The sequence below is a fragment of the Panthera tigris genome, chromosome C1 (assembly GCF_018350195.1).
Source record: "Panthera tigris isolate Pti1 chromosome C1, P.tigris_Pti1_mat1.1, whole genome shotgun sequence".
Taxonomy (NCBI): Eukaryota; Metazoa; Chordata; class Mammalia; order Carnivora; family Felidae; genus Panthera; species Panthera tigris.
Window position 1 is genome coordinate 155,610,774 of NC_056667.1, and position 23,929 is coordinate 155,634,702.

The 23,929-nt window shown below is 39.4% G+C and overlaps 1 protein-coding gene across 6 annotated transcripts in view; it reads right to left on the bottom strand.

The window, feature by feature from the left end:
• The window catches only part of STK39 (serine/threonine kinase 39), a 317,083-nt gene that overhangs the window by 1,311 nt on the left and 291,843 nt on the right, over positions 1-23,929 (bottom strand). For 4 of the 6 annotated variants that reach the window (XM_042994630.1, XM_042994632.1, XM_042994634.1 and 1 more), the window contains exons 17-19: positions 19,676-19,740; positions 5,509-5,567; positions 4,001-4,522 (exon numbers count right to left, since the gene is read on the bottom strand). In XM_042994630.1, the coding sequence (XP_042850564.1) occupies positions 4,477-4,522; positions 5,509-5,567; positions 19,676-19,740 (170 nt within the window). In that variant the 3' untranslated portion in view covers positions 4,001-4,476. Of the gene's footprint in view, positions 1-4,000; positions 4,523-5,491; positions 5,568-19,675; positions 19,741-23,929 lie in introns of those variants that run through there. The other 2 variants (XR_006220759.1, XM_042994631.1) reach the window with 2 other exon arrangements.

Genomic DNA, 23,929 nt, shown 5'->3' on the forward strand with positions numbered 1-23,929 from the left:
CCAGAGAAAGCCTGCAATAACGTATGTGCTTGTATCATGTAGGGAGGCTGTCTGATATGATTGAGAGTGGGGGCTTTAGAACCAAATTTACCTACATTCCAAGTTCTGCCTCATATTTGACACTGTGTTAGCTTGGGCATCTTAGTCCTTCTAAGGCTTAGTTCTCTCATCTTTAACGTGGTGTAATAAAACCTAGCCAACAGAGTTTTTAAGATTAAATGAGAAGATGTAAAGTACTTAGCAAAGTGACTGCTTTTGGCTGCAAGAATAAAAAAAAAAATTCAAAATGGCTTAAAGGAGTGGCTTTCAAACTTTTACTGGCTACAATCCTCAACCTCAATAAGAATTAGATCTTCCGTTGTGACTCAGTGTACATATAAACATTATCACAGGACTACTGTGAATCAGATTTGATATTGTATACAGCTAAGCTTCATTACAATGTTCTAGAACATGGGAAAATAGTGCTGGATCTGAAGTCAGGGTTTTCCAATAACATGTATGAACAGTGCTTGGCATTTCAGTACGATACTTCCTCAATCATCTGTTTCATTTTGATTCTGTTTCCTTTTTCAGAATCCCCTTGAGTTTGGAGAGGAGAAAAAAAAAGACTGAGGTATGTGAAAAATCTACCTGAGTATACACACAACCTTCCTCTGATCACCATTCATTTTGAACTTTATGTTACTTAACACATCTAAGTGCTGCCAGAATTGCTCAACACCAAATTATTCATCTGGGTGAAGGCTGGACCAGAGTATCGTCTATACCATTTTGTAAAGAAGCACACTATCCTCCCTCCTCGCAGATTACGGGCCTGCTATTTTACTGAATATTCTATCTAGAAAGTAAGCCAGTTTCCTCTGTGATAAATTACAAGTCTTGGTTTCTTAAGACGGTTTTCTATATGAGGGATAAGTACACTCTAGGAATGATTATTCTATTACTGCCCTTTCATCATTCTGTAGCACATTCAAATAACAATAGAGTAAGATTGTAACTTTTAATAACATTTCTTGCCCTTTGATGAGTTATGAGCTAAATTATAAGGGCTCAACAAACTTCAGCTAATGATATTCTGTATGCTATAACTCATGTAGGGGGAAGTTTTATGTGTCTTCGTGTTTCCATCTGGGGATGCTCGATTAGAAAACAGTATCCGTTGGTTTGGCACAGGATGCACAGTGGCTGATAATTTAATCATGTGGATTTTCTTCACTGTTCTTAGATACCCAAACTACCCAGCTAGGTTTGGTGAGCAAGGCAAAAGAAGGCAGATAAAAGGACATCACTGTTATTTGACCATGCATTTTTCTCCGTGGCATAATATCAGCTGGGCAACCACTGGGACATTTTGCAAACAGGTATTTTTTTTTTTAATGTTTATTTATTCAGAGAGACAGAGAGCATGTGTGCGAGCAAGCAAGAGCTGGAACGTGGCAAAGAGAGGGGGAGAGAGAATCCCAAGCAGGCTCTGTGCCATCAGCACACAGCTGGTTGTGGGGCTTGAACCCACGAACTATGAGATCACGCATGACTTGAGCTGGAATCGAGTCAGATGCTCAACCGACTGAGCCATCTGGATGCCCCTGGAAACAGGTACTTTTGACCATTTTTTAATGCCTTGTCTTTTCCAGTGGAGTGCCAGCTCCCTCATTTTTGGTGGTGGTTTGGGTGTTAATCGATATACTGAGGGAGTGAGTCACTTTATCATTTTAAACATATTTTCTTACTGTCTGCACCAGTTACATGCCTTAAATATTTCTATTATTCCTGAGAGTGCACATCCCAAGCACCAAACTCCAGGCAGTGTTGCATTAGCCTAAACGTAACACTCACTTATAATCAAACTCATTATACTTGAATTTTTAGTTCATGAAGATACACAATGGAAATTATCACTTGAAAGCCATTTGTTTATGGCTGTTAGGCCTTGTAATAGACCTCTTGAAACTTAGAACCCTGGAAAGCAGCGTGTACTTCCAGGCTGGGACATTCCAGTCCTGAGGGGGAATGTTCTAGTACCACCCACAGTGGCACCCTACTTATATTCACACTACCCCTAAATATCCTGGTGAGAGTCAGCGTTCTTAGCTAGGATTTGGCAATATAAATATGTACAGCAGAAAAACAGGTATATCTGGGTTCCCTTTAAGTGGAATCATAATTGTATAAAGGCCACTTTTGGGTGAATTAGAAGCATGTTTTCAGTTATAAGAAATTGGTAACATTTTATTTTAAGTTGATATGATTTTACCGTCACAACCTCAGTGGGCCTCACTAAGCAACAGCTTCTGTTATCAAATGTACTTCCAAGAAAAAACAAAAGATCGTTTACTGTCAAATGCAAATCCCAAGTTTTGGCAGAAGCCCTCCAACATGAATTGGGCTTATATTCACCATCTCTGTAATTTAACTTGGAGGGTTCACCCGGGAGGTATATTGCTTAAAACTAAATAGACTGTAGGTGCATTAGTGAAATGAGTGAATGAAAATTCCTAATAGGAAAATTTTACATGCCAACATCATTGTATGTAGGAATATTTTTTTGAGGGAATTCTTGGGTCTTCGTCTAAAGACTACTACCTGACCCTACTCAGACGTGGGGGCCATCCACCATGTTTACCAGCACATAAGATATGGAACACGTGGGGAACTAAAGGCTACTTTTTTTTCCTGGAAAAATAAGAAATTTTTATCACACATGACTTATAAGGATCTCTAAAAGTTGTTTTAAATGCAGAAAACCATTTTTCTCGCACAAGGACAATACATTGGGAGTTCAAATGAGATAAAAGGGAGCTTGCTTCTATTACTACAGCTTTACAAGTTGACCATAATAGAGGCACACTGATGTTAAAAAGTTTTTGTGTGTATTTAGGTATGAGACGTGGGTGCCTTGATTTTCCTAAGAGGCTGTGAACCCACCTGTTTGTCAAGGCATATGAATCTATCCAAATAATACGACATACGTGTTCAGTGGAGCTTAGGTCCTTGAATGCTTCATTGCTGTATGTCCTCTTTCCTCAAAAGCTTGGCTAAGAGAAACAGTCGTGGTCATACAGTGCACTCGTTCCTTTTAGACAGTTTGATTACTGTGTCTTTCTAGAGCACAAGTGACGGTAACTGCTTGGACTATGCTCTCAGCTCCTTGCTGACTGGTACTGGCACTTCCTATCACATGACTCTGAGCATCTGCTGAAAGCACTACAAAAGGTAAGTGTTCAAAACGTAACTATGTATTTGTAGGGCTGTTCGGAGAGTTTTGAAGTTTCTGAATACCTAAATGTAACTGCCTAGAGAAAAATTCATTGCAGGCTTTAGTACTAGGAAAAACTGTATTTCTCCTAACTTTAGAAAGGAAAAAAAAACGAGTGGGCTGTACGCAGTCAGACACCTCTTTGCATGAACTTGACCCTTGCATTCATACTGTTAACCAGTTCTCATCCTAATTTTCTCATTAAAAAAATCTTTATCCTATTGTATGGATGTATATAAACTCTCTCAAATGCTAGCAGTGAAGATGTGGGACTATGGACATACATTAAACAGATATTATATGATACTTATCACTATGTTGCAAAACAAGGTCCTCCAGTTATTCAGGTATGTTTGACTCTCTCAGAAGATGAGGGTCTTATACTATTTTCGTCTACAAGTTGTACAGAGTGTTAAGAACATGCTCTGAATATCAGGACCAGGGCCTTGGGAGACCAGTTCTGTAAGAAGCTTTGTGAAGGGCCCTGGAAAAGTCACTTAACCACTCCAAGCCTCAGGGCTAAAATGAATTCGCTGTAAGGAATTTTTTTGCTCTTGTTCCCGGTGGCCCTACTACATGGAGTGTGAATAATTGTCAAACCTGATTCTCAGACTGAATGGATGCCTTGTTCCCTTAAGGGCACTTTTCCCTCCTTAGTTCTTAGGAGGCATGGAAGTGCTAAATCTCACTGCTGCCATGCAGGTGCTACCTGAAGGAGGAAGGAAACCATGTGACACCATCTCTTTGTGCAATACACTTTTATTTTCCTTTTACCTTTGCAGTCATCTTTGAGTAATTGTTGTGTAAACAATAGAATGGAATGAAATTACATTAAGTTGTATGCAAATGGCTCTAGAACACCTTAACAATTATGACAAGGCAATTATAAATAACTTTTCTTTCCTTAGTAATATATATTTGCTTTTTAAAGTACATTAAAGAGCTGCCATATCTAGGGTTAGCTAGGAAAGAGCAATGGTACCATCCTGGGAGCCCACCTCCCTGAAAGTTTAGACTCCAATTTTGAAAATCCTAAGGTTTACTATTCCTTAATATATAGTCAAGCAGAGGGCTACTTGGGTGAAAGTATTTATTCTCGAAACGTGAAAGTATTTATTCTCGAAACTTAACAGCATTTTACCTTTTTTTAGTCATTGCACAGAAACCCTTTCTATTTTTCACTCCATCTGGGTATTCTGCAGAATTTCAAGTAAAACTCAGATTCTGGTATCTTCAAGTTTATCACCTTTGGAATAACAAATCCTATCACAGAGAAGTCAAATCAGAGATGGGTACATAATTAGCAGTCTAATAGAATGGCAACATTTTATATAGCATTCTATATGTTCCAATGAAGCAAAACTTACATATGCCACTTTATGTAGAGGAAGTTTTAGATCTGAGACTATTCCAGAGTAAAGCAGCCTCAGGCACATTCTTACTATGAAAGTTTGCAAGGCACCTCCCTCTCCCAAGAGACAATCAGATTGTGGATTGGTTTTTAGGCAAACAAACCAAAAGAATAAGCATCTAAGTTCCTAATTCAGTCATTTCAAAAATCAAAAGTTATAAATACTCCAAAGATAGACCTGAATTTTTTTTGTTTAAATAACAAGAGATTAACTGCAAGAAGCATATAATCAAAAACTTTTCTTCTTATAGCTAAGGTGTGTAATGCATAAATATATGAAAAATAAAATTCACAGTCAGTTTTAAAACTAGAATTCAAGTTTGGCTAATAAATCTTAATTTTATAAGTATATTAATTTCTAAATACAACATAAAAGAGGCAGTATTGTCAGATGTACAATTAAAGTAGAACAGAAAGAACAACAATGAAAGAAGAAATAGGCTTCTGATAGAAAAAATTCCTTTTGTTGCCAATAAATAGGACCACCTGAGTGTATTTCAGATTCTTTTCACTTAAGGGATATCCGAATTGATTGCTAAGAATATTAAATAGCTTTTGGAAAAATTAGCAACAGTCGTGCAGCTGTGGCATTTGCTTGTTCTCATACTGTGGATTGCTAGAGAATAAAGCAGAACTCGGAGTGTTGTAAGTTTAAAAAAATTCTTTTTTATCCCATGTCACTGAAGCCAGACTCTTCACAATCTTCTGATTTTGTGGGAATTGGGAGTGAGGTGGAGGGAGTAGGGGTGGGGGAGGAAGATCGAGGGAAATGGTGTGAGGTGGGGGCATGACAGATCAGGGGGAGATGTCAAGGGACATACATCAGCTGACACTCAACTGGGCAAACCCGATCAGCTTCACTTCGTCCGGAATCTCCGACCCATCACAGCCTGAAGCCTGAAAAGGGAAAAAGACACCTTCAGTGCCAGTTGATCCAAGCAAAGGCACAATCTGCATGGGGCCAGTGTCCCATTTCTTCCAGCGCTTAATTACTACTGTAACAAATCTGACCATCATGCTTGCTATCAAGTGCAGAAAACGGGGGTGCAGAGGGGGAGGGATTTGTTCCCGTTAAAACACCACAATGTCTAGGCTTAAAGCTTTGAGACTGCCAAGAAAGTGATCTTAAGTATACTTTCAAATTAGAGTTCCTTAATAATTTTAAAGGAATATTACAATAAAATATCTTGGAATAAATTTAGCCAAAAAGGTGAAAGACCTGTACTCTGAAAACAGTAAGACACTAATGAAAGAAACTGAAGACACAAATGGAGAGATAAAATATCCATATCACCTAATGCAATCCCTATCAAAATACCAGTAGTATTTTTCACAGAACTAGGACAAATAATCATAGTTTATATGGAACCACAAAAGACTCCAAATAGCCAAAGCAATCTTGAGAAAGAAGAACAAAGCAGGGAGGTATCAAAATCCCAAACTTCAAGATATACTACAAAGCTATGGTAATCAAAATAGTATGGTAGTGGGACAAAAACACACACAGATCAATGGAACATGATAGCCCAGAAACAATCCCATACTTATATGGTCAATTAATTTACAACAAAGGAGGCAAGAGTATACAATGAAGAAAAGACAGTCCCCCCACAAACAGTGCTGCGAAAACTGGACAGCTACGTGCAAAGAATGAAACTAGGCCACTTTCTTACACCATACACAAAAATAAAATGAATTGAAGGCCTAAAACCATAAAAATCCTAGAAAAAAAACACAGGCAGTAATCTCTTGGACATCAGCCCTAGCAACATTTTTCTGGACCTGACTTCTCAGGCCAAGGGAAACAAAAGCAAAAATAAACTATTGGAACTACATCAAATAAAAAGCTTTTGCACAGCAAAGGAAACCATCAACAAAATGAAAAGGCAACCTATTGAATGGGAGAAGATATTTGTAAATTATATATTGGATAACAGGTCAATAATCTAAAATATAACTTCTACAATTCAACAACAACCAAAAAATACATAATCCAGTAAAAAAAAAAAAAAAATGGGCAGAGGACCTGAGTAGGCATTTTTCCAAAGAAGACTTACAGATAGCCAAAATATACATGAAAAGATGCTCAACATCACTCATCATCAGGGAAACGTAAATCAAAATCCAATGAGATATCACCTTATACCTGCCAGAATGAAAGGATCAAAAGACAAGAAATAACAAATGTTGGCAAGGGTAGGGAGAGAAGGTAATTTTTGTGCATTGTTGGCGGGGAATGCAGTGGTACAGCCACTGTGGAAAACAATATGGAGGTTCCTCCAACAATTAAAATAGAAATACCAGTAGTTCCACTACTGGCTATTTACCGAAGAAAATGAAAACAGTAATTTGAAAGGATATATGCACCCCTATGTCTACTGCAGCATTATGTATAATAGCCAAGATATCAAACCAACCTAAGTGTCTATCCACAGATAAATGGATAAAGATGTGGTATATGTATATACACTGGAATATTACTCGTCCGTAAACAGGAATAAGATCTGGCCATTTGCACCAAGGATGGACCTAGAGGATATTATGCTAAGTGAGATAGTCAGAGAAGGACAAATATTGTATTTCATTTATATGTGGAATCTAAAACACAAAACAAATGAACAATGAAACAGACTCTTAAATACAGAAAACAAAGTTGGTGGTTACCAGAAAGGAAGGGGCTGGGTGGATGGGCAAAATAGGTAGAGGGAATTAAGATGTACACACTTCCATTTATTAAAAAAAAAATTATGAAAATGAGCACAAGCGACTTAACAGGTCATTGAGGGTAAACCTGGTTTTTACCAAAAGGTGTCTTCTCTAATACTGACAAAAAGAAAAAAAAAGAAAAAAGGAGTGGTTACCAAGTAGTTGAATGGCTCATGATAGATAACTTATTTTTCCATGACAGAGTTTTGTTTATAATATTTTAGGACATTTATTGCCTAAAATTGGCCCAAATTATAGCATGTCAAATATTTTGATTTTTCTTCAAAATTAAAAAGTGAAAACAAGTCACTGTCCATCAAACCTCTCACTTGTCCTCGTTCAAGTGTTTTTTTTTTTTCCACTTCCCTCTCTTTCCTACACATGCACGTGCACACACACACATACACACACAGTACTCAGATCACCATTCCAGGCTGCCTCTTCAGAGTACATAAATCAGAACCAGACATTATGTAAGTACCACAAGTAGGGAGAAAAATGTATGATGAATGACTGGGAATGGGCAATTAATCACTAAAGGGCCATCCAAACTTTTTCTTGGCCTAATTCCTGCTAAATTATTGTCAAAACAATTAGTTTCCCATGTAAAAAAAAAAAAAAAAAGCCCTTTCCAATCATCACAATGAACCGCTCTGCGCTGCTCCAAAAAACAGTACATAAACTCAGCCCTTTGTCAACCTCGACATTCTCCCTTACAATAAGCAGCTAATTAGAACATATAACTTGAATATTTTTAAGTAATTATCTTTAAAGTAATGGTGTCAGCACTTACGCTGTTGATTTTCTTACATAAGCATAAAGGGTAGAAACGTTAGTTGACATTTAAAGAATTTACTCTGTCCCTGTCCAATGATTTCTCTAGCTTTACTCTGACAAGATATTCAGTAAAGGGCAGTAAGATCAAAAACGTCCCTTTCCTTATCACTTTTAACAAAGTAGTACAGGCACAGGAGGGTTGTCAGATAAGGTATTTTCCCGTGGGTGTTTGTCATACAAATACTATGACACTCAACCCCCACCACCACCAGTTTTCTTGTTCCACAAGCCCTGTTTGTGTATCTCCCTAAACCTTCCCCTGCTATGTAGTTACTGCTGACTTACTGCTCACTTACTCAATGCAGTGAATGGGGGCAGACACAACGCATGTAATTAATAGGCAAATGACAAACACCCCAGGAGCACCAATAGCTGCTGGCAGGGATGAGGAGGGAGCAGACAGTGTGAAGCTGTGAAGCGCATCCCTGCATGTCAAAGATACATCAGAAATTTGGCAGTGGGACGAGCAGGAGGTTGAAATGACCCGAAATAAAAACAAAATATCCAATAGTGGTTAAGCCAACTAGACATGAAAGAAAAATCTTAAGTCCCTCTTGTGAAGAGTAGTGGAAGTGAGAATTTACAATGCAAGTGGGTGATCAAACCAGTGGTTATTGTGGGTACATCACACAGGGAGTCCACCTGTCACCCTCAGTCCCAGCGCCTCCCTCCCCCAGCGACACTGGAACATTCGGTTTCCTGGCAAAGAGGCACAGACCAGGTTGCCTGGCTTTGAGTCAGGCACTCAGCTCTTCTTCTCCCACTACCCTGCCGACTCTCTCTTAACCAAGGCTGAGTCCTTGCCTCTCTCACTATGGCCTGCAAAACACTGAGGGCAATATGCAAAAGATTCTGGAATCTATAGCAAAGGGACCAGAGACCCTTAAAGCAGCAGTTCTCAAACTTCTTGGTCTCAGGTACTCTTTATACTCTTAAAAATTATCAAGGACTTCAAAATCTTGTGCTTTTGTTTTGTTTTGTTTTGTTTTAAATCATTCGTCACCATCAAGTGGGATTTATTCCTGGGATGCAAGGCTGGTTCAATATTCACAAATCAATCAATGTGATACAACATTAAGAGAAAGGAAAAAAAAAACCGTATCATTTCAATGGACACAAAAAACACTTGACAAAGTACAACCTTCATTCATGATAAAAGTCTTCAACAGAGTAGGTTCAGAGGGAACATACCTCAATATAATAAAGGCCATCTATGAAAAACAGTTAACATCCTTAATGGGGAAAAACAGCTTTTTCTCTAAGGTTAGGAACAAGACAAGGATGTCCACGCTCCCCACTGTTATTCAACATAATACTGAAAGTCCTAGCCACAGCAATCAGACAACAAAAATAAAGGCATCCAAATCAGTAAGGAAGAAGTGAAACATTCATATTTACAGATGACATGACACTATATATAGAAAACCCAAAAGACCCCACCAAAAAACTACCAGAAGTGATCAACAAATTCAGTAATGTCACAGGATGCAAAATCAATGTACAGAAATCTGTGGTATTTCTATATACCAATAATGAAGCAGCAGAAAGAGAAATTAAGAAAACAATCCCATTTACAATTGCTCCAAAAATACTAAGATACCTAGGAATAAAATACTGATGAAAGAAATTGAAGAAGACACAAAGAAACGAAAAGACATTCCATTCTCATGGACTGGAAGTACAAATATTGTTAAGACGTCTATTCTACCCAAAGGAATTAACACCAAAATACCACCAGCATTCTCCACAAAACTAGAACAAAAATCCTAGAATTTGTATAGAACTACAAAAGACCTTGAGTAACCAAAGCAATCTTGAAAAAGCAAAGCTGGAGGCATCATAATTCTGGACTTCAAGTTAGACTGCAAAGCTGTAGTCATCAAAACTGTATGATACTGGCACAAAAAAAGACACATAGATCAATGGAACAGAGTAGAAAACCCAGAAATAAACCCACAATTATATGGTCAATTAATCTTTAACAAAGCATAAAAGAGTATCCAATGGGCTAAAGACAGTCTGTTCAACAAATGGTGTTGGGAAAACTGGACCATTCTCTGACCCCATATACAAAAATTCAAAATGGATTAAAGACCTAGATATGAGATCTGAAACCATAAAAATCCTAGTAGAGAACACAAGCAGTAACCTCATTGACACCGGCCATAGCAACTTCTTACTAAATAAGTCTGGGGCAAGAGAAACAAAAGCAAAAATAAACTATTGGGACTTCATCAAAATAAAAAGTTTCTACACCAGCAAAGGAAACAAAACTAAAAGGCAGCCTACTGAAAGGGAGAAGATATTTACAAATGATATCCAATAAAGAGTTAGTATCCAAAATATATTTTAAAACTTATAAAACTCAACATGTAAGAAACAAATAATCCAATTATAAAATGGGCAGAAGACACAAACACACATTTCTTCAAAGAAGATCAGATAGATGGCCAAGAGACCCATGAAAAGATATTCACATCAATTACCATCAGAGAACTGCAAATCAAAACTACAATGAGATATGACCTCATAACTGTCAGAATGGCTAAAAGCAACACAAGAAACAACAGCTGTTGGCGAGGATGTGGAGAAAAGGAACACTCACTATTGGTGGGAATGCAAACTTGTGCAGCCACTACGGAAAAGAATATGTGGGAGTTCCTCAAAAAGTTAGAACTACCCTATGATCCAGCAATTGCACTATGGAGTATTTACTCAAAGAATACAAAAACACCAGTTCAGAAGGATACGTGCACCTGTATGCTTATAGCAGCATTATTCACCGTGGCCATGATATGGAAGCAGTCAAGCATCCACTGATCGATGAATGGATAAAGAAGATGTAGTATGTTCATATATATGCATACATATATACATATACATACATACATACATACACACACAAAATATTATTCAGCCGTAAAAAGAATGAAATCTTGCTATTTGCAATGACATGGATGGAGCTAGACAATATAACGCTAAGCAAAAGGAGTCACAGAAAGACAAATGCCATATGATTTCACTCATACGTGGAAGTTAAGAAACAAAACAAATAAGCAAAGGGAAAACAAAAAGAGACAAACCAAGAAGCTTAACTCTTGACCATAGAGAACAAACTGATGGCTACCAGAGGAGTGTGGATGGGGGGATGGGTGAAATAAGCAATGGGGATTAAGGAGGGCCCTTGTGGTGAACACTGGGTGTAGGGAAGTGTTGAATCATAACATTGTTCACCTTGAAACTAATGTAACACTGTATGATAACTATACTGGAATCAAAATAAAACTTGAAAAGCTTATGTTTTTGCAGGTTACATTTATTATATTGACTATTTTAGAAATTAAAACTGAAAAATTTTTAACATTATTGAAGTCATGTTTAAAGTATTTTTAAGTATTAAAATAATTAAAAACAAACATGGTTATGTAGATTATATTATACTGAAGGTCTCAGAAATTAAAACTGAGAAATTTCTGAATTATTCATTTACTACTTCATTAAATCTAATAATAAACCCACTACATGCTAGCATAAATAAAATCATGAAAAATAACCAGTTTACCCAAACTGAGTGGCACTGCTTTATATTTTGCAAATCTCTTTAATGTCTTGCTTAATGGAAGATGGTGAGATTTCCCTATCTGCTTCTACATTCAATCTATTGTTTTAGGTTGTTTTCCTTGAAGTATATATAAGAAAATCCAGCCTCATATAAATATGTAGTTGAAAAAGGGAACAAATAGAATTTTAAAAGTCTTTCTGATAATTGTGGATATTGTTTGTTACTACTTTGAGACTTTCCAAGTGGAGTTTCCTAAAAGTTAGTTGCGACGTGGAATCTGAAACCATAGTATTGAAATTTAATTCTGTTAGATTAAAACCATTAGTCTGTCTTGCGTTTTGAATTGATCTTTTGCCCAGGTATGACTTTTCGGCATCACTGAATTATGTACATCTTCCACTGCTGACACAGTTTGTTCTATAATCTCTATGTCTCAATACACCATGCCAACCAATCATGTTCAAAACTATCACATATCACTAATCTCATCAGAAAAAGTAAGTACTGGGATGCTGTCAAGGTTACAGGGGCAGATGCAAGTTTTCCAAAGTCATTTTTCTGCTCGAAAGCTGAAGTTTATTATCGAGAACAAATATGGCCAGTTGTTTTCCTTAAAGCGCCAGGCTTACTTGGTTCATGTTGAAAAAATGTCTGCCAATTCCTTAGTCTGAACAACCACATTTTGTCAGTTATTCTTCCAAATAAAATTAGTGTTCCACGGGGGAAAACATGGCTAGTTCAGCTTACAACTCAACCTCACAAGAGCTTTTCCTGGAGACAACCACTATCCTTCAGTATATAAGCATACCTTGTTTTATTGCACTTCACTTTGTTGCCTTTCGTGGATACCACATTTTTCACAAACTGAAGGTTTGTGGCAATCCTATACCAAGTAAGTCTATTGGTGTAATTTTCCCAAAAGCATTGGTTCGCTTCGTGTCTGTGTAATATTTTGGTAATTTTCACCATTTTTAAAACTTTTTCATTATATTTGTTATAGTGATATGACATCAGTGATCTCTGGGGTTACTTTTGCAGTTGTTTTGGGGCCCACGAACTTAACCCATAAATGTTGTGTGTGTTCTGACTGTTCCACTCACCTCTCTCCCTCTCCTCAGGCCTCCTGATTCCTTGAGACACAACTGTATTGAAATTAGGCCACTTAATAACCCTACAATGGCCTCCAAATGTTCAAGGGAAAGAAAGAATCACACATCTCTCACTTTAAATTAAAACCTAAAAATGATTCAGCTTAATGAGGAAGGCATGTCAAAAGCAGAGACAGGCCAAAAGCTAGGCCTCTCACAAGCTGTGAATGCCAAAGTTCAAAAAAAGATCTTGAAGGAAATTGAACATACACTACTCCAGTGAACACACGAATGATAAGAAAGCAAAACAGCCGTCTTAACTGCTGATATGAAGAAAGATTTGGTGGTCTGGATACAAGATCAAATCAGCCACCACATTCCCTTAAGCCAAAGCCTAATCCAGAGTAAGGCCCTAACTTTCTTCAATTCTTTTAAGTCTGAGGGAAGTGAGGAAGTTGCAGAAGAAAATTTGGAAGTTAGCAGAGGTTGGTTCATGAGGTTTAAGGAAAGAAGTTATCTCCATAACATAAAAGTACGAGGTGAAGCAGCAAGTGATCCAGAAGATCCAGCTAAGAGAATTAAAGAAGGTGGCTACACTAAACAACAGATTTTCTGTGTAGACAAAAACAGCTTAAAAAAATTTTTTTTCATGTTTTGGAGAGAGAGAGAGCGTGCATGAGCAGGGGAGGGGCAGAGAAAGAGGGAGACACAGAATCTGAAGCAGGCTCCAGGCTCTGAGCTGTCAGCACAGAGCCCGACATGGGGCTCGAACTCACTAGCTGTGAGATCATGACCTAAGCCAAAGTCAGACGCTTAACTGACTGAGCCACCCAGGAGCCCCCCAAACAGTTTTCTTTTGGAAGAAAATGCCACTTTGGACTTCACAGCTAGAGAGGAGACGTCAGTGCCTGGCTTCAAAGCTTCAAAGAGGACAGGCTGACTCCTCTTAGGGGCTAATGCTAGGTGGTGATTTTACATTGAAGTCAATGCTCATTTACCATTCCAAAAATCTTAGGGCCCTTAAGAATTATGTTAGAGCTATTTATAGAATATGTACTCTATAAATGGAACAACAGCACATTTGCTTACAAAACGGTATATTGAAATATTTGAAGCCCACTGTTAAGAACTGCTCAGAAAAGATTCCTTTCACAATATTACTGCTCACTGACAATGTACTTGGTCACCCAAGAGATCTGATGGAGCTGGACTGTGAGATTAATGTGGTTTTCATGGCTGCTAACACAATATCCATTCTAGAGTCCATGGGTCAAGGAGTAATTTCAACTTTTGACCTGAGCCGAAGTCAGACACTCACCTGACTGAGCCACCCACATGCCCCTTAACTTTCAAGTCTTATTATTTAAGAAATACTTCTCATAAGGCTATAGCTGCCACAGACAGTGATTTCTCTGATGGATCTGGGCAAAGAAAATTGAAAACCTTCTGGAAAACTTCACCTTTCTAAATGCCATTAAGGGCATGAGTGACTCTTAGGAAGTGGTCAAAATGTCTACATTCACAGGAATTTGGAAGAAACCGTTCCCAGTCCTCATGGATGACTTTGAGGGCTTCAAAGTTTCAGTGGAGAAAGTAACTTCAGATGTAGTAGAAACAGCAAGAGAACTAGAATTAGAAGTGGAGCCTGAAGATGGGACTGAATTGCCACAAGGTCAGGATAAAATCTGAGCAGATGAGGAGTTGCTTTTTATGGATGAGCAAAGTGGTCTTGAAATGGAACCTACTTCTGGTGCAGATGCTGTGAAGACTGCTGAAATGCCAACAAAGGATTTAGTATATTCCACCTCAAACCTGTGTTCGCTTTGGAACCACTGGAAATTTGAAAATCTACACTGCCATCCCAGAGGTCGTGAATGAATTGGTCTGGGGTGTGGCTTGGGTACTGGGATTTTGAGCTCCCTTGATGCAAAAGGTCAGTAGAGTTGGAACCACTGTTCTACCTGAGTGCTTCCCAAAGTGTGAAGCACCGAGTTGGCTCCATGTTTCCTATAAAGCAGAGGTTCTCAAACCTTAGCATCACCTGGAGAGCTTGTTAAAACCGATTCCTGTGCCCCGCCCCCCAGAGACTCTTGATTCATTAGGCCTGGGATGTGGCCCTGGAAGGCTACATTTTTATCAAGTTTCCAGATGAAGCAGACACTGCTGGTCTGGGGACCACACCTGGAGAACCAGTGTCTCAGACTGGAGCAGGAGGCTCAGAGAGGCTACCTGGATCTTCTTGAACTGATAGGTTCCCTAAAGATTTTTCTTACCTTACTCCCCTTTCAGTAGGGAGAAAAAGTTAATACTCTTAAGTAGTTTTAAATCTCATTTTGGTCTTTGCTTTACCTGTGCTTCAGGAAATGCTGCCTTCCGTTATGCAGCCTCCAACTACACCTGAGCTGAAAGCCTCGAAAACTAAGGCCCGTTAGTCATTAATTGACAAAATGCCTATGAAAATCACTGTACGTAATGCATGTTATTAAACTTCAGTACGTAAATGCATGCTATTAAATGAGTTCACTTACCCACATGTAAATGTGTACCAACTGGATGTTAATTACATATACTCACAATTTGTATTCTTTAAGGGCAAATTATCTTTCGTATTTTTATTAATGCAATTTCAAAAATTCCAAGTCGAAAGCAGCAAGGTTCAATTACTTTATAAAACTGCAAAGGAGCAAATTTAAAAATGCCTTAAAAGGCATTTATGGAGACTTGTCTCAAGGCAAGGCTTACGACAATCAACAAAGAGGCAGTACTGAGATGTTAAACTGAAAGCATGTTACACTTGAGCTGAAATGCCCTCTGTGCTTGAACCACTTTGTTAAAAGTGTTACATATGAAAAAGGTTTCTGATCTTCCTGCCTCTGGTCATGCCAACAATGGAAATCTAGCTTCATCTGACTTATAATAAGTGAAGTACAAGATCTCACTGGGCAAGGAAAAAAGTAAATGCTCTTCTTGATATAACCAGTATCTTTGCTCTCTGGGCCATTGTTTTTCTTATGTAAGCAGATATATAAGGACAGACACCTTTTCAAACTTGAGCCATATAATTCTAATAGTGGTGGGAGAGTAGAGAGAAAAGAGATCAGAGACTGAACTATCCACAAAACAGCATGTTTCTCAGCTGTGGCTAAATACTGGAATCACCAGGGGATGCTTTCAAAATGCCCCAAACCCAGGCTGCACCAAAAGTAATCACATTAAAGATATCTGGTATGGGACCCAGGCAGCAGTGATTTTTTTAAAATGCCCCCACCACCCCCTGAGTAAACCACTGTTCTGTGAGGTAAAGAACCACAGTAGCAAGATACAACGTGTTCTTTAGACGATTTTCAGGCTCCTGACACTCTCCTTTAGAAAGCAAAAAAAGCTTGGAGATAAAAATGATAAACAGCTGAGAGATAAAAGGACCACGAGCAGCAGTAGTTTTTGAGGAAAAGTGCTTCTGAAATCCTTTGATCTTTTATTCTTCAAGGAAATAGCCAAATGGATGAACGAAGGCAAATGCGTTTGAATCTCTGGTTTCGCCAGGATGTTAGTGTTCCACAGAAGATTAGGCCAAGAAGCAGTTCAAATTAGCTCTATCAAGTGGCTCTCAAACTGGCTGGCAAGTGGTAACAACAAAGAGACCCCCTCAGGTTTAACTAGGGCTGGATAGAGAGGTAAGTGACAGAAATAGAAGGACGCTCCTGAGTCTGGCTTTATTTAACATCTTTAGCTACCTTTTGGGAAAAAAGCCATTAATTTCCATTCACTGGGAACAGCACATTACTACATTCTCAAGCTATCAGGGGAAGGGAAGACATGTCTGGGTTCTCTTACAAGACTCCTGTGCCAGACAGACCAATGCTACTCAATCTGCTTAAAGCACAGAAGAGAATCCGTCTCAACCGCTGTCAATATGGGGTTCACTTACCCAGAATCACACAGCTGGTTCTTCGACAAAAGTTCATTCTTAGAGGCAGGACCCCCGCAGCCTTGTGACTTTATGGTCATCCAAAAGGAGGAATCCACAAAGAAACAGAAAGCCATAAAACCACAAGGCTGCAGCGTCCTGTCTCTAAGAATCAACTGTTGTTGAAGAGCCTGGGCTGTGATGTGAGACCAGAGTTGAATTTGCAGTGCCTGCAGCTGTATGATCCTGGGTAAGTGAAGATGCTGCACAGAGTCTCGGATTCCTAGAACAGAAAATGAGCCTGATGATATCACCATCTTGTGGGATCGTGAGGACTAAATTAACCGAGGTGAAGTATGTAAAACACTTCACGCACTGTCTAGCAAACAGTGGATGCATAAGAAAGGGATTCTTGTGATTTTTGCAGGCAAGGCCAAGGAATTTTAAGGGACTCTACAAACAGGGCATGAAGCAGAAGTCCCCATCCTAATCATTTTACAGGGATTAAAACAAATGGCAAGGAAAAACCAATGATGGCTAGTTTTTCTAAATGAGGCTGGTATTATTCTGCTGTGTGCCAGCCACTGTGCTAGGCATTGTGGGTCCAAGGCAGAAGCCTCTGGCCACTGGAACCTCTAGACTTCTTAAGAGGTATGAATTCATGGGGGGGGAACAGAAGATCATCTAAGCCAGGACTGGACGTCAGAGAAGGCTTCCTGGAGAAAGCAAAAGGCCAGGAGAAAGTTAGAACATGCTGAGGTGTGGGGAGACGACGAAGCAGCCTGGAGAAGTTGGAGGAATGTCTAAGTAAGAGGAGAAAGCACATGCAAAGAGGCCAGCAGATGAAGCCAGGAGCAGATAGGGAATGAGGGGGAGAGAGGTGGGGAGAGTGAGGGCAGACCCAGAAAGGTAGGGCAGGAACCTTAAAGGGAGGTCTGGTCAGGGGTCTGAGTTGTAGTAGAGGGCAGTGGAGAGCCACTCAAGTATTTGGAGCGCTGTGCACTGTAGAAGCACTCTGGCCACAGCCACAGTGTGGTGAATGGAGCCAGAGGCTGGCAAACTGTAGGCAGGAAGATCTGTTTTGGAAGATAAGAGGATCCCACAAGGGTGCTGGAAACGGGGATGAAGAGGACAGAATCATGTGAGAGAATCTGGAGAAGCAATAAATTGATTCAAGTAGGAGATGAGGGGAGTTTTACAAGGTATAGTAGGTGTTTCTGTGTGTTTTTTTTAATATTTATTTTTGGGAGAGTGAAAGCAGGGGAGGGGCAGGGACAGGGGCGGGGGTGTGTGTGTGTGTGTGTGTGTGTGTGTGTGTGTGTGCGTGTTCGCGAGCGCAGAGGATCCAAAGTGGGCTCTGCCCTGACAGGCTGACAGCAGCAAGCCCCATATGGGGCCTGAACTCACGAACCCGCAAGATCATGACCTGCCCTAAAGTAGGACGCTCAACTGACTGAGCCACCCAGGCGCCCCTATAGTATAGCTGTTTTTATCAGACCTTCAGTAATAGGCAAAGGGTGGGGGGTTGCTATTCCTGTTTCATAGGTAAGCAAGTTTAGCGAGTGTGGGGCTAAGCCAGCACAAAAGCTCTAATCTCTTATCTTTGTTTGCATATTCAAAATGAGACCGATCTTCTGGAGGTGGTGTGTTATAACTTCTTTGTTATGGTATAAAAAAATGAATAAAGAAACATTAATATTGGCTTGAAATCCTGACACAGGGTACCATTTTCTCCATCAGTACATTCTCATATGAATGAAATATGTTCACAAAGATGTAGGCGGATTAGAATCATAATAGAGGTGACAGAAATGTTGTAAACCAGAAGATGGGTTTTTCAATTTGTTAATTTTACCATTCTGTGTCTGAGTAAACCATTCTTTTTGTTATCGAAACAAATTTCTTCAGATAAATTCTTTCTGTGAGAATCTTTGTGTTTTGCTTTCATCCCACAGCCTAGCCATATGAAATCAGACGAGAGGCAAGACCCAGAAAATTCATTAGCACAGGGCTAACATTTACTGTAACTGATCATTTTCATGTCTTTGGCCGTGTACACTTTCCATTAAATTTTCACAAGAAATAAAAAAGACAGATCATCAATACATATTGTGCACAGCAAAGTGTTAGTCATTTATATCTTAAATTGCTTGTGGCATTCTGACTGGCTCTTGATAAGATTCATAATTTTAAAATGAGTCACTTAATGTACTGTTTGCTCAAACTTTCAGGAAAATAGTCACTTTTGACTGTTTGGACTTCTATTTCTGGCCATGGTCACCGTGTCTCTTGGTTTTAGAATGATGCCAGAATGCTCAGGATCTATATCTTTATGGCCACTCCAGTTCTCACATTTCAAGTCTGCTAGAGCAGAAAAACTGCTGGAACACCTCTTCTCTACGAGAATCTATTGCTGTGATTTGAAATGGGGAGTTAAAATGTTAGGTCTTTGTTCACAAGCCTTCAGCGAGTAGTTCTACAATCGCTTCCAATTACCTAAACCATTTCTACAACAATCAGCCTCAATTTTTAAAAGTTAGAACCACTTGGCTTTCACTCTGGGAAAGCTTTATTAACAGTGTTGGTTGGAATGAAGTTTAATTTTGTCTGTATGGTCAAGGTGCCATACAATCTGGAAGCAGAACAGTACAGGCTTCAAGATTTCTCCAGTGACCCCTCTTAAAGATGTACTGGGAAGCAAGCTACACTCATGGAAGAGTAAACTCCTGGTCATCGTCAGAAAATGTTCCCAGATGTTAAACAGGCAAATGACAGATGCAAAAATGGATCCCGAAAGAAAGCAACAATAGCAACAACATTGCAGAGCAGGTTATTAAACTGTTGCTGTTCCTTGCTGGCAGAGCATGGCAAAATATTTACCTTCTTACCAGAACTTTCAACTTACCAACTTAAATGTCAGTGTTTTTAAAGCTTTGGGATCATCTACAATCTTCTGTAAATTAGCAGCCACTGAAAAATACAAACATGGAGAAACATGTCCAAATTATTTACAATAACACTGGATTTTCACATTGATGATTCAGAAAATCTGACTAATCATGCAATAAGCTACAGAATTATTTCTTTCACAGACATTTACAAAGTCCATATAAATAACCAAATTAGTCTCATGCATTTTCTCCAATTTATATCTTCAGTGCATCTGAATTAATCACTACACATTGAGCCCACATTTCACAAAATAAAATGGGAAATTACTTTCTAATGGAAAGCAGAGGTGACAGCAGCTTCCACTCTTTTTTTTTTTTTCCACCACTTGGTTTTTCTCAAGGTTCATTACTACAATATTTAGTAGCCAGCAGAGGGCAGCACAAAACAAAGAGGCGAGGTATTACAAAGAAGTGCCTCTCTGAAAGTCCTAGGTCAGTACATTTGAACCTTTCTCCGATAAATTCACTCAATTCTCTGCACCCATTTTTATCAAAGCAACAAAATACAGCGGATAACCTCTATGACTCGGGCACATGTGTTAATGCTTTCAGAGCACGATGATCTGTCAAACCTGTGAAGTGCCACCTGGAACAACACCCAAGTTGGCTGAACAGGGTCAAGCACTAGAGGCTGTCAGTGTGGGGATCAATAGCGAAGATATGTTTTCAGTATTAGCAGGATTCATCAGAGACCCGTCCCATTTTCCATGGTGTCATCATATATTTTATACTCTAGCAGAGAAGTCAGCCTTTCCTGCGTACTCATTCCAGTTTAGGGTACAGAATTATCAAAAGGTAATGATGATGGAAATTTAAAACTCTGCTCTTTCCATATCCAAATCTAAAGTATAAAGTGTTGGGGTGCCTGGGTGGCTCAGTCGGTTAAGCGTCCGACTTCAGCTCGGGTCACGATCTCGCGGTCCGTGAGTTCGAGCCCCGCGTCGGGCTCTGGGTTGATGGCTCAGAGCCTGGAGCCTGCTTCCGATTCTGTGTCTCCCTCTCTCTCTGCCCCTCCCCCATTCATGCTCTGTTTCCGTCTCAAAAATAAATAAAAACATTAAAAAAATTTTTAAAAAATAAAGTATAAAGTGTTGAAAATCAAGTGAGGGCTGCTGGTTAGAGAAAAAGAAATGACTATGGAAGAAATTAAAGAAGGTTCCGTTTATCATTTTTACTTTTCATGTGGAAAGCTATCTGCTGCTCAGTAATTAGGTACCTGAAAAGTTATGTAACTATTTTAAGATTAAAAAAAAAGATAACATATATTTTGAGAAAAGTGTTTCAAGTAGAAAGTCCAACTGGAGAGTAGAAAGAAATCTGCATATTTCATGTTTCTCTAAGGTGGACTAAAAACAACATAGATACATGGATTTTCTGCAGATTAGTTATTTCATTTAACTCATCAGCTGCAGAAGAGAAAAAATGAAAATTATATACTCAATATGGCTATTTCTCTTTATAAACCATAATTACAAGCATCATTTTATCGTTTGTTGCCCTTAACACGTCCACTCTGAGCGAACTGCAAAGTTTCATTTATAAGAACTCCCCTCCTTTCACATCTTCTCCTCTTTCTTTTGCCCCCACATGCAAACTTGCACAAGCATCAGGTATATCCTGGGCCACCAACCTCAATGTAGGTATCAGCGCCAAGCATCTTCTGGCCTCCTCAGCGGTTTCCTGAACGTATTTCAGATGCTACAATCATCTAGTAATCCACTCAAGAAACACTGCCTCATGGGGTGAAAAGCTGTGCTGTGAAACACCGTCCACCAAAGCCAGTATTTATGATGTCAAGGCATTCTGACTGCAAATTACAGCAGCTGAGCACAGCCACCGTTTTCTTAAAACATAAAAGTGTTCTAATAGCCCCTCTGATTTGGGCTGATTTCATGAGTGGCCATAAAGTCTTCATATGAATTTCAGTCGTTTCATTAGAGGCCCTGAGTTAATGTGGATGATTTACTACCCTGTTCTGGGTCATCTATTTCCAGTCTGCTCTATAGTGTTCTGCCAGAAGCAGCGCTCTGTCCTCCACTAATTCACAGCCCTGTCTCTGGCGTGCACGCCCATGTGCTGGGGCCCATCTCCCAGGAACATGGCTAAGCAAGTTGTAGAGTAGAGGGCAAAGCTGAAATGCTAGCATCTTAAACAATCATCCCAGAAGCCATGCTCCCCAATTGTGAACCCTATGCCTCGGGGACATTAGAAATTCAAATTCTGTCTTCAACTCAAAGCAAAAATAGCAAAACTGGCCACTTACCTGATTACTTATCCCACCTGCTAGGCTTATTTTCAATTTAGTTGATTCTAATTTGTTGTAAAGTGCTATAAAATACTTTCATTTAACTGACATCACATAAAATTCAAGGTGATGCTAATTTCTCTTCCACTAGCAATGCTCATTAAAAAGATGGGTGTCACTGTTTTCTCCCTTCTCCTGACTGTGCACCTGGATTTCAAAAATAAAAATGTTCCTTACCTGGAATGTGACCTCAGAAGGAAGGGTTGGACAGGGCTGGTTAACTTTATAGCTTCTCAGGTATGTGCTGACATTATTGAACTTCGTGTTTTAAGGTGCTTTAGATTTCTTCAAAATATGGGGCTTCTGAACCCTGCCTACTCACTGGCCATCAACTTCTCTCCAATCCTTCCTGGCTTTCCCCAATAGAACCCATTCCCCTAGTTTCTGATGCAGACTGTGTTCTCTCCCTTGAGCAGATCCCTGCCCACCTCCTCATCCCTTCTCTTCAGTCACAAGTGCTCTGTTTCTTGACCACAGAGGACACAGAACACACTCACTGAGGTACCAGGGATTGTGGCCCTCTTGTCCTACCACTGCGGCTATAAGGTACCTTTGTGGGAGCCATCTATTTCTTGGCTATTTTTGTGTCTCTCTGTCATACTTTAGGCTTGAAGAAGGGCTACAAATTGTATGTGCTCTTTTTTGAATAACATTTGGCCTAAGGTACAGTAGGTATTGTGCTTTATGAAACTGTAATAATATCATTAACAACCACATGAAAAAGATGTTGATGTTCAGTACCTCCCTGAATCCAAAAGAGAAAGAAATAAGATTGTCCTGGGGGTAATCCATCAGAAGTAAGGCAGCAGAGCCGACACTTACTTGGCAAACTAAGGCAAGCATTTTCCAGACCCTGTTTTCTCTATAAACTCCTTGTACTACTCAAATTCTCCACATTTTGACAGTTAGAAAAGTAATAGTTACATAATGACTATTTACAGTCTGTGTTTGCATTACAGGTGATTAGTGGAAACATACACTTTTCTCCCCAGGTACCAGTGTATTTCACAACAATCTCCTATAGTACTGATGTTCCAGCGGCCATGAGTTAATTTATCTAATTTGAGCTATTCCCAAACAAAAGCTGTGGAGAAAAGCACTCCAATGAACACCAAGTCTGAGGCACTCCCCTAGGAGGAAATTCTGAGAGATGACAAAAGCGCAGACTTGGGTTACCTGATGTCACAATACTGTCTGATCCAAAGACACATCCTGAACATCTGCTTTGTACCCTGTGTTGCTGCAGAAAGGCAGCATCAGATTGCAAAGCAAGAAAGAGACACAGATGCCAAAAGAGAATGCAAGCTTCTAAGTAAGAAGGAAAGGAAATGATAGGAGGGTGAGGATCTTATGGATGCTGCTGTTAACGCTAATGTGAAATTACAGCTAATTAACTATTATGTTTGGGACAAAATACAAGAGATTCACCCTACTATTTTCCCTAACTCTCTGGGCTCTTATCTTAAGGACACGAGTGTAGCACAGTGTATAAGTACACGCTTTCTCCAGCCAGAGTGTGTGGGTTCAAATCCTGCTTCCTGCTTAGAGCCACATGGCTCTATGAACTTGGGCAAGTTTACTTTAGCCTCTTTGTGCTGGAGTCCACACATCTGTAAAATGTGGATATTAATAGTCCCTGTCTGATAAGGTTCTTCTGGGGATTGAGTTAATACACATACAGTGTTTAGTGCTTGACGGATTGCAAGTACATGACAAATATTAGCTTACTATCTCTACCCTGGACAAATGCATATTTTAACTGGTTTCCTTGCTTTCAATCTTAACCCATGAGCCCTCTTACACTCACCAGAGTTACTTGGAGAATCTAAGTCATAAATTGGAATGCGTTACCTCCTTAGGTAATACTGCTTAATCGTACATGTCAACTTCAGGATTAAGTCCA